Raw genomic sequence first — 15529 nt, 5'->3', positions numbered from 1 at the left:
ATAATCGACGACAGAACTATAGTATTAATTAACCGTTTATTTTTAACTACTTAAAATTTTTTAACAACTTTTTTTAATGAAAGTTTTCTTTAATTTAACGAGTAAATTATTACAAGTAGAATAATGTAAATAAAGCACTCCCCATAGCTATATCGTGTAATGGAATAATATAACTGCTATACTTATGTATATGAACACTTATATTTTTGAGAAAATTTTATTCTTTTTTTAGGAGATATTAAAATAACACTTTTCTTTTTTCTATGTTATAAATATATATTTTTCTCTTTTTTAATTTTTAAAAAAACTTTTTTTAATTTATTTTAATTTTTTTGTGTTAACTAATGTTAACTTTATTCATTTTTAAGAAAAAATAACTTTTTAAAAAAAACCCATTAACACAAATTTTATTTTTTATCATTAAATTTTACTTACTAAAATATCCTTTAATAAATTATTCTTTTATTGATTAAATTGTATTTTTAAAAATTTAATAATTATATTATTTTTTTGCTAAAATATCCTTCAATAATTTTTTAATTATTAAATTATGATTTTACCAAAATTTTTTATAACAATTTTTTTATATTTTATTATTAATTTTTTTATATCTATATATATTATTTTAACATTAAAAAAAATTTAGTAAGATTTTTTTTAATATCAATATATATTAATTGTTATATATATTAACAGTGGTAAAATTTTTTTATTTAATATTAAAATAATATATATTGATATCGAAGAATTAATAATAAAATATAAAAATAATTTTGGTAAAATCACAATTTAATAATTAAAAAATTATTGAAGAGTAGGTACCTTAGAAAAAAATAATTTAATTATTAATTTTTTTAAAATTATTTCGCTAAAAATACAATTTAATCAATAAAAAATAATTTACCAAAGAGTATTTTGGTAAGCAAAATTTAATAATAAAAATAAAATTTTTGTTAATGAGTATTTTTTTTTAAAATAATTTATTTTTCTTAAAAAATAGATAAAGTTAATATTAGTTAACACAAAAAATTTAAAATGGATTAAAGAGGAAGTTTTTTAAAAGTTAGAAAAAAAATGTATATTTATAAAATAGAGGAAAATAGAATGTCATTTTAATATTTCGCAGTAGATGGGTTAGAAATTTTCTCTATATTTATGATGCATATATTATTAAACATTTCTATTATTATAACCTGAGTTTATTTCTATCAAAAATATTTGATAACTAAAAAATATTAGCAAAAAATAATAAGAATTTGTCTTATATTTAGTTTTTTTTTTTCCTAACATTATCGGATTTCTATATTAAGAGATTGCCTTTGTCTCGGAAACAATCGTTTTGTAACCCCTCAATTAAGTTTAGTTTACTCACATACTCTTCAATAATCAAGTTTCATATGGCAACCTAATAATGTGATGGTGTTGTATATATAAACTGATATGACGTTGATTGTACATTACAGACAATTTATTGGGGTTTGGTTTGTCTGATCAACTATATTAATTCATGTCTAACATGATTAGCTCATAGAAATTAATGTCTTGTTTAATCGACCGTACTTAGCAGGAGTGTTGATGTTTTTCTTCCGTGTCCACACATATTATCACTTTCAAAAAACACATACACTATTAAATTTGTAATTATTTGTCTGCTTAATTAATTAATTAACCCACATGTCAAAAATGTTGATGAGCGAATTTGGTAGTTGAGTGCATCTCCCTTAATATAAATAGGATAATAAGGTACTAGATAATTGCAGATATGATTAGCTGTAAATAGTTAATGGCGTAGCAGGATGATAAATAATTTTCTACCAAAAAAATTTATATATGAGTGCTTTCACTGCCAAAATGATACACCAATAATAATATATCATCCTACTACGTATATTATTTTATGTACAAATTAAGTTCACTACTCAATTAATTAATCACGTGGACCAGTTCTAAATTGTCATGATCCGTTGGCATAATTTTTAGTCACCTCTAATTTTTAAATTAATGAGAATCATCACCAGCCAATAAGTGATAATTCATTATCATTTTGAGTTCTATGCTAAATTAGCAAGAATTGTGTTATGGATATATGTACATATATGTTACATATTTTTTGAATGATATGAAAAATGGAAGCGCTAATAATAACGACTATGACTAAAATAAATTTTATACTTACAAAAAACTATATTTATTTGACATTTTTAATCAAACGTCAATTTATGAGATGTGTTACTAGTTTGATTTTTTTTATGTGATTTTCACTATTTTAAAAATAACATAATAATTCACTATTGTACTCAATGAATTTTTTGGTCTTTTGGTACTAAAGTTAAAACACAACAGAATTGGGTTTTGCGCATATCGCCGGTATAGTCGTCGTTGCATCGATCATCTCTCTCACGTATCCAGAACCTTGACGTTGTTATGTCAATTGTCGATGTCGTCACCTGCAAACTGTGCCGCTAAAGTAGTTGTTTTTGCCTTTCCGTCATTACCATTAGTGTCTCTGTTAAAAGTTGGTGCAGTTCTCTACTCATTTTTTTCATTGTTTGGTTTAGCGCAAAAGTTATTGTTGGAGAATTCCTAATTAATGATTTGAGTTAAAAATTTTACAAAAATTTTGTTAATTAGATTGGTCATTGCTGTTGATTGCTAATTAAATTATTAATTTTAGAACTTTGTTGCAGTATTAATTTAGTAATTTTAGATTGCTATTAATTGTTAAATTAATTGAAAGTTCTTGTTTGATGTTAATTTAGAAAGGCACATTGTATATATGCACATGAAGTTAAAGACATGGCTATCAATGTAATTATTTGGTATCATTTCAATTTGGTTCTTATTGTTGTTGTGTTCTGTACATGCTCCTTTACGGTCTTGTATACAATTGATGTATATCTAAAGTCTCTTTATTTTGCGCTATTTAATATTTTGTTCAAATTCTATTCTTGACATAAATCTTTATGTTAATTATGTCATTTTATTTTCTATCAATTGAATATTTGATTTAAGGTTTTTAGCTTGATCAAATTAATTCTAGTATAAATTTTAATATTGTTATGTTTGGGTAGATGACAACAAAAAGTCACATAACGCTATTTATACACTACGGTAGAAGGTTTGTGAGATATAGTGACAAAAATGTTAAATATGTTGGAGGTAATCTTAACAAAGTTAGAACTTAAAAGGGTTATCGTTGACACACTAAACAACTTCTTCATTAAAGATCTCCTAAGGGATATTGATTATACTCTTGTGAACGAGTATTAGTGGTTGAAATCTGGTGAGGAGTTTAAAGATGGGTTGAAGTTAATTACTAAGGTATGATAATGATATAATTGAGATGTATGAAGTTTCCATCAATTATAATAGGCGAATGGATGTGTTTACTGGGCATCCAATTAGTCTTCTTGTCCTAGCTGAAGATGATGAAGAGTATTCAAGTGAACATGATGTTGTTGTAGTAGAGGTTAGAAATGTCACTATAGAGGAAATGAATAGCAAAGTTGAAGGGACAACTGACGAGAGTGGACAAGTTAAGAAGGTGGCCCAAGCTATAATAAACAAAAAATCTTTATCCCATCCTAAGCTATGTGTGTCCTAACCCACTAAACCTCAATCCCAGACCAATAAACCTCACCCCCAGCCTGCTAAATCTCACTCCTAGCCTACTAAATCCTTCTCTCACCCTGACCTAAACTCTGAAAAATTCACTGTTGACACACCCAAGCACTATCCCCATAATATGCTACAGCTCCCTTGTTCCTTATACCTCCTAACTGTGAACCAAGCTCAAGCAAAAATCTTGATCGAAAAACTCAACAAGAAGCAAATACATCCAATGGCACAAATGAGCTACTTACACACTATTTGTCTAAACCATTAATTGAATAGCAACACCAAGCACGATTCACTTCAAGTTCAGCCTCAGTATCTCTATAGCAACCCCAAGCTAAAATAGAGAGTACTTTAAATGAAGAAGTAAGTAGGAGCAAGAGAAGAGTTAGAAATGTTAGAAAGCCTACTCCTACGAGTTAAACCTTTATTCAAAATCTGGATCCAACAAAAGCTCCATGCATTTCTTGCCTGTTGATGAAGAAGAATATTCATCAAATGATCCTAGATATCGCTGCTATAAGTCTGAATGTTACGATAACATTTACAGTGATGAAGAAGATGAGCAGCCAGCAGCATAACCATAAGAAATGTAGATGCTCCGATTCAACAAGTGCGTTTGGAGGTGAGAATGGAGTTTGAGAGAATGATATTATTCAAGAAAGCTGTAAGAAGGTACAACATTCTTATTGAAAGGAGCATTTTCTTCTCCATAGTTGATCCGAAGCGATAAAAAACCATATGTGATGACGAGAATTTGCCCATGGTAGATTTGTTATGCATGAAAAATTCATCCTCTTAGCTATCAAGTAAAGACCTTTGTTGATCAATACACTTGTGCAAGAAACAACAAGTGCAAACCACTTAATGAAAAGTAGGCAGTGGATGAATTGGAGGATAACTCATCCAGAGTTGACGGTGAAAGAGGCTGGACAATTCTTCAGAGAAGAGTACGATATAAATATAAATGAAACAAATATCTACCGGTGTATAGTCAAAGCTAGGGAGTGGATTGAGGGATCGGAGAAGGCACATTATTCATTGCTTCGAGACTATGAATTTGAGATTTTAAGGTATAATCCTAGTTTAACTGTGATTATTAAGACAATGTCTATGCCTGATTTAGGTAATCTTTTTAGGTGAATATATATTTGTCTTAACGCTTACAAGAAGGGTTTCTTGGGTGGATGTCAACACTTTATATGCCTAGATGGGGCATTTTTTAAAGGGTATTGTGGGGCAAAGCTGTTGATAGCTATCGGACAAGATGCTAACAACCACATCTACCCTTATTGTAGAAACAAAAGACAATTGGAAGTGGTTTCTTCAGCTGTTACAAGAGGATCTTAGAGATGGTACATCATTTGAATTCAGTTTTATGAGTGATCAACGAAAGGTAACATTTTTTGTATTTCATTAACTTTAGTTAAATGCACAATTATATACACTAAACATTACTTTCATAGTATTCTAGAGAAATAGCTTAGTGTATCTAAAACAATATACCATAATTCAAAATGCAGGAATCTAATAAAATTAATTTCATGTTTTTGTTAACAAATTTAATCATATGCTATGTTCCTTTATACGCTTGTATGGTGTTTTAGTATTATAATAATTGTAACAAATTTGTATTGTGCTGGGTTTGTAGTGTCTTATACCTGCTCTACAAGAAGTTATGTCAGGATTGCATTATAGGTTTTGTTCTAGACATATATGGCAGAATTTTGCTAAGCAATGGAATGTTAAGAAGTTCAAAATAGTATTATTTAGCTGTGCAAAAGCAATAACTCCCTAGGAATTTGATGTTGCCATGGACAAAGTTAAGAGAATGAACCCTCACATTTTAGCGAGTGGCCAAAGAGCGATAATATCACAAACAATAATACTGAGATGTTCAATGGTTGCATTAAATAGATGAGGGGCAAGCCAACTATTACCATGCTTTAAGAGATTAGATGTTATATTATGCTCATCTTAGCCAGGAACAAGAAGACACTGGTGGGGTATATGGGCAGGATTACTCCACTTTAGTAGAGTAGATTGGAAGTCGGGAAGAGGAGATCAACCGTTGGAGGCCGTTTCCAACAGGTGATTTAGCTGGTAACATATTTAAGATTCAATGCTTGTCGGTTAAAGTCAGTGTAGAATTAGGGAAGAAAACTTGCACCTGCAGATTTTGGAAATTAAATGGTCTCTCCTGTCGACATGTTTGTGCTGTTTTAGCATATCATAATAGAAGACCCGAGGAATATGCAAACCATTGGCTCACTATTAGAGCATACAACAAAACGTATGAATTCCTGATTCAACCTGTTCCTAACAAAAAATTTCAGAAAAAGCATAGTTATGCAAATATTTTATCACCAACATACAAGAGGGCAAGCAAAAGACCAATGATGAAGAAAAATAAAATAAGTGATGCACCAGAGCTACAACTAGATCCTCACAGAATCAAGTGAAAATATAGACAACTAGTTTGCAAATATTGTCTTAGTGTACAATCGTTTAAAATTAGTGTCATATAAATATCACATTAGAATTTATCCTAATTGTTTCTTTCTTTTTCATACCGGACATAATAGTAGAACCTGTCAGAAAAAGGACGACATAACTATATTCGAAGAAGTAGGACCAACAACTACACCTGTTGCAGTGCCATATATGGTGATTCCAACTATTCTATTTTATTTTCTCATCTTGCACTTTTTCATGTCATTTATTTTATCTTTAAGCAATACCTCATCGTTTTTAACTGTTATTGTAATTATTTTCTCTCTAACCAAGTGATACCAAACATGTCCCCTCTATAGGGATGGAAGTGAGCCAAGGTGAGTCGAAATAGACCAAGTTCAAGCTCGACTCACAAAAATTAAGCTTGGCTCACGGCTCGATTCAGTAACAATTGAGCCTTTTTTGTAAGCTCAAGCTCGCATCAACGAAAGCTCACAAGCTGACTCAAATAATAGAAACATAATCTATAGTTCTATATCAATAAACTATAATTTATATAAATTAAAAATATTAAAAAATATCAATTTTATATATTATCTATCTATCGATTATAAATTTTTTATTTATGTCCTACATTAAAATTATATATAAAAAAAAAGACTATAAATTTTAAATAATTAAAAACATTAATATATATGTAAAATTATATATTATTATTTTATACGTGTGTGTGTGTGTGTGTGTGTGTGTGTGTGTATATATATAATAGGGGTGCACAAGACCCGGTTTGGCCTGAAAATCCGGACTGGACTCGGCGACTTCGGGACTAATTCGGCCTGACTTTGTTATGGCCTAGTCAGACCCGAGGTTTCAATAGATAGCCCCGGTTATTCATTAAATCAGGTTCGCGCCAAAGCTCGGGTCACTCGGCCCGTTGGACCCGTGTAGGTGTGTAGTTATAAAAAAAAAAACAAAAACTATGAATTTTGTTTCTTGGCTTTGTGTTCAATGTTCACAATTTTACTCTTCAATCTTCACACTTCACAGTCCAAAATGCTCAGGGGCTAGGGCATAACACACACTCTCTTTCACTCAAACTCTTTTTCCTGAGGCGTAGCGCCGCAACCCCAATGGCCAGTGGAAAACTCATCCTTCACACTTCAATGCCATTTATGCTTCTAATCTTACCTCACTCTCTCCTTCACCACCAATTTTCTTTAGTTTTTTGCTCTCCCTTTTTTTCACCTTTTTCCTCTTTCTACATCACGTTAGATCAACCACCACAGCAACTCATCGTCAACCACCGCGCATGCCAGCAAGTCGCCGTCAACCTCCTCTCAAAGACTCAGAGTTCTCACCGACGCAGTTTTCATCGCATTACACAGAGCAGGTAATTTTTTTTGTTAAAAACCATTGATTTTTATTTTTTCCTACAACTACTGGCCTACTGGGTGCTAAATAGTAAATACTTTACCTATTTTGTTTGTTTTGTTATTTTTTGGGAGTGAACTAATAAAATTGTTGATATTGTTCTTGCCATAATTGGTTTAATTTTGGGAAAAACTAACAAAATTGATTGTTTTCTTGTTTAATTTTCTGGTTTATATTTTGAATACCTCAATGATGAGAGTTACAGGCTAGACAAAAGTAGTGAGAAATTGTTAATTAGAGATAGAAATTAGCAAATCATAGGAATTGGGATATATTGTAAATCTCTGTTTAGGAAGTAGGAACAATAATTTCATTTTTATAATTTGCACCACCAATAATTATAATTGATTCGTTCAATTTCAAATTTGATGTTATTTAAAAATCAAATTTCTTGGTTTGTGCACTTTATGTTATTGTGAGTAATGCTTTGGTGAGTAATGCTAGCTGCAGTTACCTCTATCTTCACATTCATTTCAACCTTCAATTGTTATCTATGCCTCACTTCACGTAAGTCTTATAAGAATAAGAATGAGACCAACATACTTATCATCATATCAAATTTGCTATCTAAGAAAATAAATATTTCTGATTCATGCCAATATCGGAAAAATATAGTAAATGCCGCCCTGTTCAGCAATGAAATATTCCACTAAGGACTAGGCTAGTGATATAATTAATACTAAGATAATCAAAGGGAGTTATCCTGCATTATATTATCTTTTTTAGCACAAAAGTTAAGTAAAAAGGGTATACAAGCTTTTCTTTTAAGTCTTTTAATATGGTTGGGAGATAGCAAAATAAGGAGAAAGGAATATTAAAGTGAACTAGTTCCTTTGTTTTAGAGTTTGAATACAGCTAGCAAGTAAAAGGAACTCAAGGGTGATAACCCAGCCCAAAACTTACCTAGACCATTTCTTAGTTAAGACGTCATAACAGGGAGAAATATAGTAAATGTATAGTGATGATCCAAGTGCTATGACTTATGAATCTTTCTTATTTGTTAAAATTTAAATGATGAGACTGAACAGTTGTTTAAGTATGTTTGGTGTTATTTAGATATATTGTATTTATGTTCAGTTGTTTAAGTATGCTCAGTTTTTTTAGAGTTATTTTTAAATGAACCTTTTTTAATTTTAGATAAACACAAATGGGAGGAGGAGATCCTAGTTGTATTGCAATCCAAAGTAATGAGGACAACAAAGCTATGAACATAGAGCATGAGGTTGTTGCTGCTCCTATCCCAACTCTTGTTGCTCCTCCCATCTCAGAAAATATTAATGAGGAAAACAAGGTTGAAAATAACAAGGGACAACAAGCTACTCACAAGGGGAAAAAGTCTTATGTTTGGATGCATTTTAAACAGCTTCCATTTAGCGAGACTAATGGAGAGCACAAGGCCAAATGTAATCACTGTCAAAAAGTATATCAATGTCACCCAACTAGATATGGCACAAATTCTATGAATAAACACTTGAAATTTTCTCACAAGTAGATATTTACAAAAGTAGGCAAAAGTGGAACACTTTATGGCTATATGCCTAAGGTTGGTGAAGAAGGTGAAGCCGGCAAAACTTTCAAAGTCAATGGTTATAGCTTGAAAAATTGTAGAAAGGCAATGGCTGAGTTTATTATCCTTGATGAACACCCTTTTAAAGTGGTCAAAGGGATTGGATTTCGCAAATGATTAATCGATTTGAGCCAAGATTCACTGTACCATCCAGGATGACAATGTCAAGAGATTGCTTTCAGCATTATTTAGATGAGAAAAAAAACTTAAAGCTTGGTTGACAAAGTCATGTGCTCGAGTTTGTTTGACATCAGATTGTTGGACATCAAATCAAAATCTTAGCTACACGAGTCTAATTGCACATTTCGTTGAGGACGAATGGAAGCTACAAAAGAGAATTCTCAACTTTTTCTTGATTGAGAACCACAAGGGCGAAACAATAGGAAGTGAAATTGAGACATGTTTGAGGGAGTGGGGAATTGAAAAAGTCTTCACAATCACATTAGACAATGCATCTTCAAATGACGGGGCTATCACTTACCTTCAAAGGAAATTAGCTGCAAGGGGTGGATTGGTGTGCGGAGAAAAATATTTGCAAATGAGGTGTTGTGCTCATGTTCTCAACTTGATAGTGAATGACGGGATTAAAGAGCAACATTCCTCCATTGAAAGCATTCGGAATACTGTTAGGTATGTTAGATCTTCTCCTCAAAGAATTAAAAAATTTAAAGAATGCATTGAAGCTAAATTGATAGAGTCTAAAATTCTTGTTTGTTTGGATGTTCCAACTAGATGGAATTCCACCTATCTAATGTTAGAACATGGTAAAAAATTTGAAAAAGCTTTTGATAGACTTTATGATTAAGAAACTGATTTTTTTAGATGGTTTGGAGAAGATAATGGGGGTAAAAAGAAAGTTGGTCCACCCACGACACTTGATTGGCAACATGCTAGGCTATTCATTGATTTTTTGAGAATTTTATATGAGATTACTTTGTGTTTCTCATCTTCTTTTTATGTTACTTCAAACAAATGCTTTCACGAAATTGCATCTATACATTCTCAACTAACATCTTGTTGCCGTTATTTTAGATCCTCGATACAAACTTGATTATCTATCGTGGTGTTTGGAGGATATATATGATAAGGAAGTGGCTACTAGTATAACTACTTTTGTGAAATTTACATTGGAGACATTGTACAAATTTTATTCAAAAGAAATTGTAGAAGATAAAGTTCTTAATGATGTTGGTGGTCCCTCTAGAGATGTTTTGGATGATAAAGATACTGGTCAATCTAGTGCTAAGGGTGTTGCTGCAAATAGAGTGAATTTGTGCAAAAAACAAAAGAGGGAAAAAGCTAATGCAGATAGCAAATCAAATGTTGAGAAATATTTGGCCGAAGATCCTGTGGAAGTGGAAGATGAGAATTTTGATATATTGGCTTAGTGGAAATTAAATGTTTCAAAATATAGAATTCTTTCTCCCATAGCTCGTGATGTCTTTGGTATTCCAGTTTCAACTGTCGCATATGAGTCATGCTTTAGCACCGGTGGGCGTGTGGTTGATCTTTACCGTAGCTCTTTGTCACCAAAAATGGCAGAAGCTTTAATCTGTACTCAAAGTTGGTTGTATCCATCTAAGTAGATATTTGAAAAACTAGAGTTTGATCAATTTGACAGTAGTGATAGGATTGTGAACTTAATTTAATTCATATAATAATCTTGAGAGGCTAATTTTTATGTTTTGCAGATGTTACTAAAACATCCACACAACAAGAATAAAGTTCACAACCTTGAGAGCAAGCTACGAATCAAATGAATTTTGTTCTGTAGTTGTTTGCTACTTAATATTTTGTTGTTATTAGTTGGTATGACACTATAAATTATTATTATTATGTTAATCTTGTGTTGGTTGTTAACTTTGTTTTAATTGTCTTTTGAACTTTGAATGTTTAGTGTGTAATTGACATAATTATTATTATGAAACTTTAAATTATTATTATTAGACTCTAAATTATTATTATGTGAATTTTTCGATGTTATCGAATAATTATTTTCCAAAATTTAGAGGTTTAAGAGATGTAGAATCTAACTTTTGGTGATGTCGTGATAAAGTTGATCAAGACCCGGGCTTTACCCGGTCTAGACCCGGCTTTAGCGTGGCCTAAAAGTAACACGATTTTATCAGGTCTAGGGCAGGGTAAGGGTCTCATAAATAGATCCGGTCATTATTTAGGTTCTGGTCTGGGTCAATGCAAACCTAGCTTCACCCGGCCCCATGTGCACCCCTAATATATATAATCGAGTCAACTCACGAGCTAATGAGTATAACTTATCCAAGCTCAAGCTCGGCTCACCAGCTAACGAGTTCAGCTTGTCGATCTATTAACGAGTCAAGCTTGAGCTAGCTCATGAGCTGGCTTGACTCACTTCCAGTCCTACCCTTCTGTTAAATCTTACTCTGTTGTTTCCTCCTCAAGACAACCAATTTCCAATTCAAGCGGCACCTATAAGACCAACACCAATTAGACCTTCAATGCAGAATAGGCCCTCCAATAGCAAGAGGCCAACCAAAAGAAAGAACTTAAAGAGTTTTCATTCAATGAACAACCCCTCAAGTGTGCCTATTATTAGCCAAGAGACCATGTATGGTATTAGTACTAGAACTTCTACGAGATTCATGCGATTGATGCTGACTCCAAGACTTGGAGAACCAACAAGTTGGCTCTCTAGTGGTAGTAGTAATTTCACACCCAATTAGGACCTAAAATGGCTTGGATATAAGGATTTTTTGTTGTAGTGTTAAATGCAGTTATATATGGCTGTTATATAAAATATGTGCACTTCGATCTTTGTAGAAACTTAGTTATAGCCATCGTTTTGGAACTATTATATAGACCTTTCATATTGTTAGTAGTTAAGTTTGTTTCGTTACTTATGTTCATCAAACATCTATGATGAATTAGCATAAATTTATATGTTTACTGTGTTAGGAGATAGTCACATATTTGACTTTGTTCTATATTGATTCAGTTTCAGAAATTGTCATTTTCTAATCGTCACAATTCATATATCCTGCATGTGAAGGTTAGATCAGTGTTTGTTTTTTAAAATATAATTAGCTATCTTGAATTTCAAAATTTTAAAGGTTACTTTTGTCAAATTTAAATTTTCATTGTCAGATATGTCGACACATGCAAATTTGTTAGGTTACTTTTGTCAAAAGAAAAAAAAAGCAGCAAACATCTATGAAGAGTTCTAGCATAACATTACACTTTCATTCCAATTCATCTCTACCCAGGAAAAGAGATTGACTAAATCAAACCTCAATTCTACATTTTAAATACTAGGAACATAATTGTAAGGAAACACAGCACAAGTCTTATACCAATTGACAAAATTCATACTCTAATTTCTCTAATTCTCCCCTTAATCTTCCCTCACTACAAGAAAAACACAAAGTGCCATCAGATTTACCTTTGGATTTAGCATCGCAGAATAGCCGCGGCTTTACCGATGGGTTAGGCGTCGAATTCATCAGGTCAAATTATTTTTGACAGATTTATGATTCTGACAGTAAAGCTGCCGATAATAATTGGAAGGAGGAAAAATTGGCGCGTCCTTTAGGGTCGGATTTACCAGCAGAAAAATATGACGGTAAATCCACTTAGTGAAACGCTTCATTTTTGCGACCTGCAATACGTTATTGTCGTATTTTCCAACGGTAACTGTGCCGTAAATTTGAAGCATGAACCCTATTCTCCCTCATTGGAATCTCTCTCTCTCTCTCTCTCTCTCTCTCTCTCTCTCTCGCGTCCCACTCTCATCTCCCCGGCAACCCCTTTTTCTCCGAGTGCCACTCTTCATCGTTTTTACCATCATCATTGTAGCTGCTGAATTCTGAATGAGTTGATACCGCTGTTGCCGCTGCTGTCTATGCCGCTTCTTCTTCTCACCACTGGTGCTCTTCTTTAGATAATGCTTTTGAATTTAGGGTTTTCTGAAATTTTTATTTGTTAATATATTTTATAAGGTTTATTTTCTACTTTGAAACTTCTTATTATTGTTGATTATTTAGTTCTAAAATTACGGTACTGAAGTTGTTTTAAACTTAGGATTTTCTAAAATTTTGAACTTAGGGTACTGACCTTGTTTAGTTTCAATTTTAATTAAAACATGTTCTGATTTGGGTTCCTTATTTAGTTCTAAACTTAGGGTACTGAACTTATTTTGATCTTAGGATTTTCTAAAATTATGAACTTAGGGTACTAAACTTGTTTAGTTTTAATTTTAATTAAAACATGTTCTGATTTTTGTTTCTTACTTAGTTTTGATTTGTTCTGAATTAAAATATGTTTTGATTGTGGTTGATTTATTCTGAACTAGTTATTCTAATTTATAAGGTTGATTTATTGTTCTGAATTTCTTATTATTATTGATTTGTGTTGATTATTGCTGATTTGTTCTCTTTGTTTGGTTTTGATTAAAGACTCCGATAATAAGTCACGTTAATTTTTAATATGTTTTAAGAGTGAAAATGATAGTAAATTAAAAAAAAAAAATCAAATATGAGATCATTTTAAATTACTTATGGATGGCTTTTTATTTGTATACAGACAAAATTATACATGTACTAATATATATTGCTAAATGTTTGTGAAGTTAGAATGTGCACTTACCTCTTTGGTTTTATTTGATTTCAACAGAGAATGTATTTCTTTAACTAAGTTTAACGTAGTTTATTTTGATTAAGTATTTTGAATGATGTTGTGAATATGTTTAGCACATTATGCTCTTTGCATACATGACGACAAGTAGAAGTGTTGGGGATCAGCCTAGTGGTCATGGTCGTAGTCGTGGTAGAGAGAGGATTTCTACCGGTACCCCTGAGAATTCTGGAACCTCTCCCTCTACTCTGACAACCCCCGTGACGTCACAGGTTGTGAGTGCATTGGACCATCAGTTCATTATGGTCCCTAACCCAAACTATGTCCCTACGTCTATGGCAACAATGCCGCCTCCATCCGCTTAGCATCTCACTATCTCAGCGACGCCGCCTCCAGCAGCGGACACCACGGTGCCAGAATTCTCTCATGGAAGCCAGGCAAATGATTTCCCTCCACCACCTCCCATCGTATGTATGACGATTTAGCCTGATAGAGGAACGATGTAAGCGCTACTTTAAGTCTTTTATATGCTGAAAGTGTTTGATAAATCGTGATTAGTGATTCTTGATTATTGATTCTAGTTTGAGTAGATTTAGGCTTGTAGGTTTGAACTACTGAAAGTGTTTGATATATCATGATTAGTGACTCTTGATAGTTGATTCTAGTTTAGTGGATATAAGGTAGTATGTTTGAATTGGTGAAAGTGTTTGATATATCCTGATTATTGATTCTTGATTATTGATTCTAATTTAGTGGATTTATGGATGTTGCTTCTTGATTATTGGTTGTTGTTCATTGATTGTTGACAATTACTGTTGTTTAAGTTAATTGTTGATGGATAGAGTTTGTGGCACATTCTAGTTACAGATGAAATTCTGCCGAAGTTTCTAAAAAAATATCTATATGTTATGGTTATTTGCTTCTGTAGTTTTAATTTATATTGCCATATTGGTTTATTTGTGAATTGTTGATAAGTTTGTGCCAAACAACAACGCATGTACTCAGGAGATGACCAATGTCATCAAACTGATGTACGACCATCCATGACCAAGCTACAAGAAGATCCCCTCTGAGACCAGATAGCGATGGTTTTAGAAGTGGGCGGTAAAAACTTAATATAGTCAAACCTTCTTAGCTAGTTTATATCTTCTATTTACTTTAATACGATATATTTTGATTAACTAATTTAAAATTTTCTTTGTGCAGTTGAACTTTATATCGGACAAGGAGCATAATGCCCTCATCAAAAAGATATACGACCATCGAATGGGTAGGTAGGTGCAACAGATGCTGGAGGATGTATGTGAGAGGTGCGACTCCCTCACTTCCTGGATCTATCCAGAAATCAAGAAAGCTCTGTATGCTCACTGGGAGACTGATAAAGAGTTCATGCATTAGCGTCTCACAAATAGAGTTAACAGGGCATTAGTCAGGTCATCCAAGTATACTGACAGCTCAGCGACATTCATGAAGACTAAGGCCACGCTGGTATGTAGCTCTTCTCTAATTTTGTTATTAACTTAGTTATATTCTTTGACATATCATTATTAGGCATCCTAACAGATTGTTTCAATGTAACATGTGTAGTCGAAGTTGTTGGATCGCGATACGACATTAGCGGAGACCTTCACGTACACCCATACTTTGAAGGAAAACAATGTGAGATTTGTTGATTGGTGGTCTGCGGATCATTATGTGAGTAAACATCGTGTGATATAAAATTTTCAATTAACTGCACAGCTGTCGTCCTAATCATAATAACATGTGTTACACAGGAGTCCTACGCGTAGAGACTGGAGGCCGCAACTCAGCAATCTCAGCAAAGTGGGAAGGACGAAAGTGGCTCTACTGCTT

General features: G+C 32.5%; 1 protein-coding gene across 1 annotated transcript; it reads left to right on the top strand.

The window, feature by feature from the left end:
• Positions 1-7109: 7109 nt before the first annotated feature.
• On the top strand, positions 7110-11007 carry LOC112708340 (uncharacterized). The gene is made up of 3 exons (XM_025760512.3): positions 7110-7459; positions 8638-9697; positions 10100-11007. Exons 2-3 carry the CDS (start codon positions 9643-9645, stop codon positions 10453-10455), a joined length of 411 nt encoding a protein of 136 aa, XP_025616297.1. The 5' UTR covers positions 7110-7459; positions 8638-9642; the 3' UTR covers positions 10456-11007.
• The last annotated feature ends 4522 nt before the right edge of the window (positions 11008-15529 follow it).

Source organism: Arachis hypogaea, chromosome 8 (assembly GCF_003086295.3).
Source record: "Arachis hypogaea cultivar Tifrunner chromosome 8, arahy.Tifrunner.gnm2.J5K5, whole genome shotgun sequence".
Classification (NCBI taxonomy): domain Eukaryota; kingdom Viridiplantae; phylum Streptophyta; class Magnoliopsida; order Fabales; family Fabaceae; genus Arachis; species Arachis hypogaea.
This window is presented reverse-complemented; position numbering and strand designations above follow the sequence as displayed.

Bases quoted from the DNA above. Each gene is read 5' to 3' on its own strand.
- LOC112708340 (XM_025760512.3), top strand. From the start codon at position 9,643: ATGACGGGATTAAAGAGCAACATTCCTCCATTGAAAGCATTCGGAATA. The intron at 9,698-10,099 runs GTATGTTAGATC...CCGTTATTTTAG, and splicing joins AGCATTCGGAATACTGTTAG to ATCCTCGATACAAACTTGAT.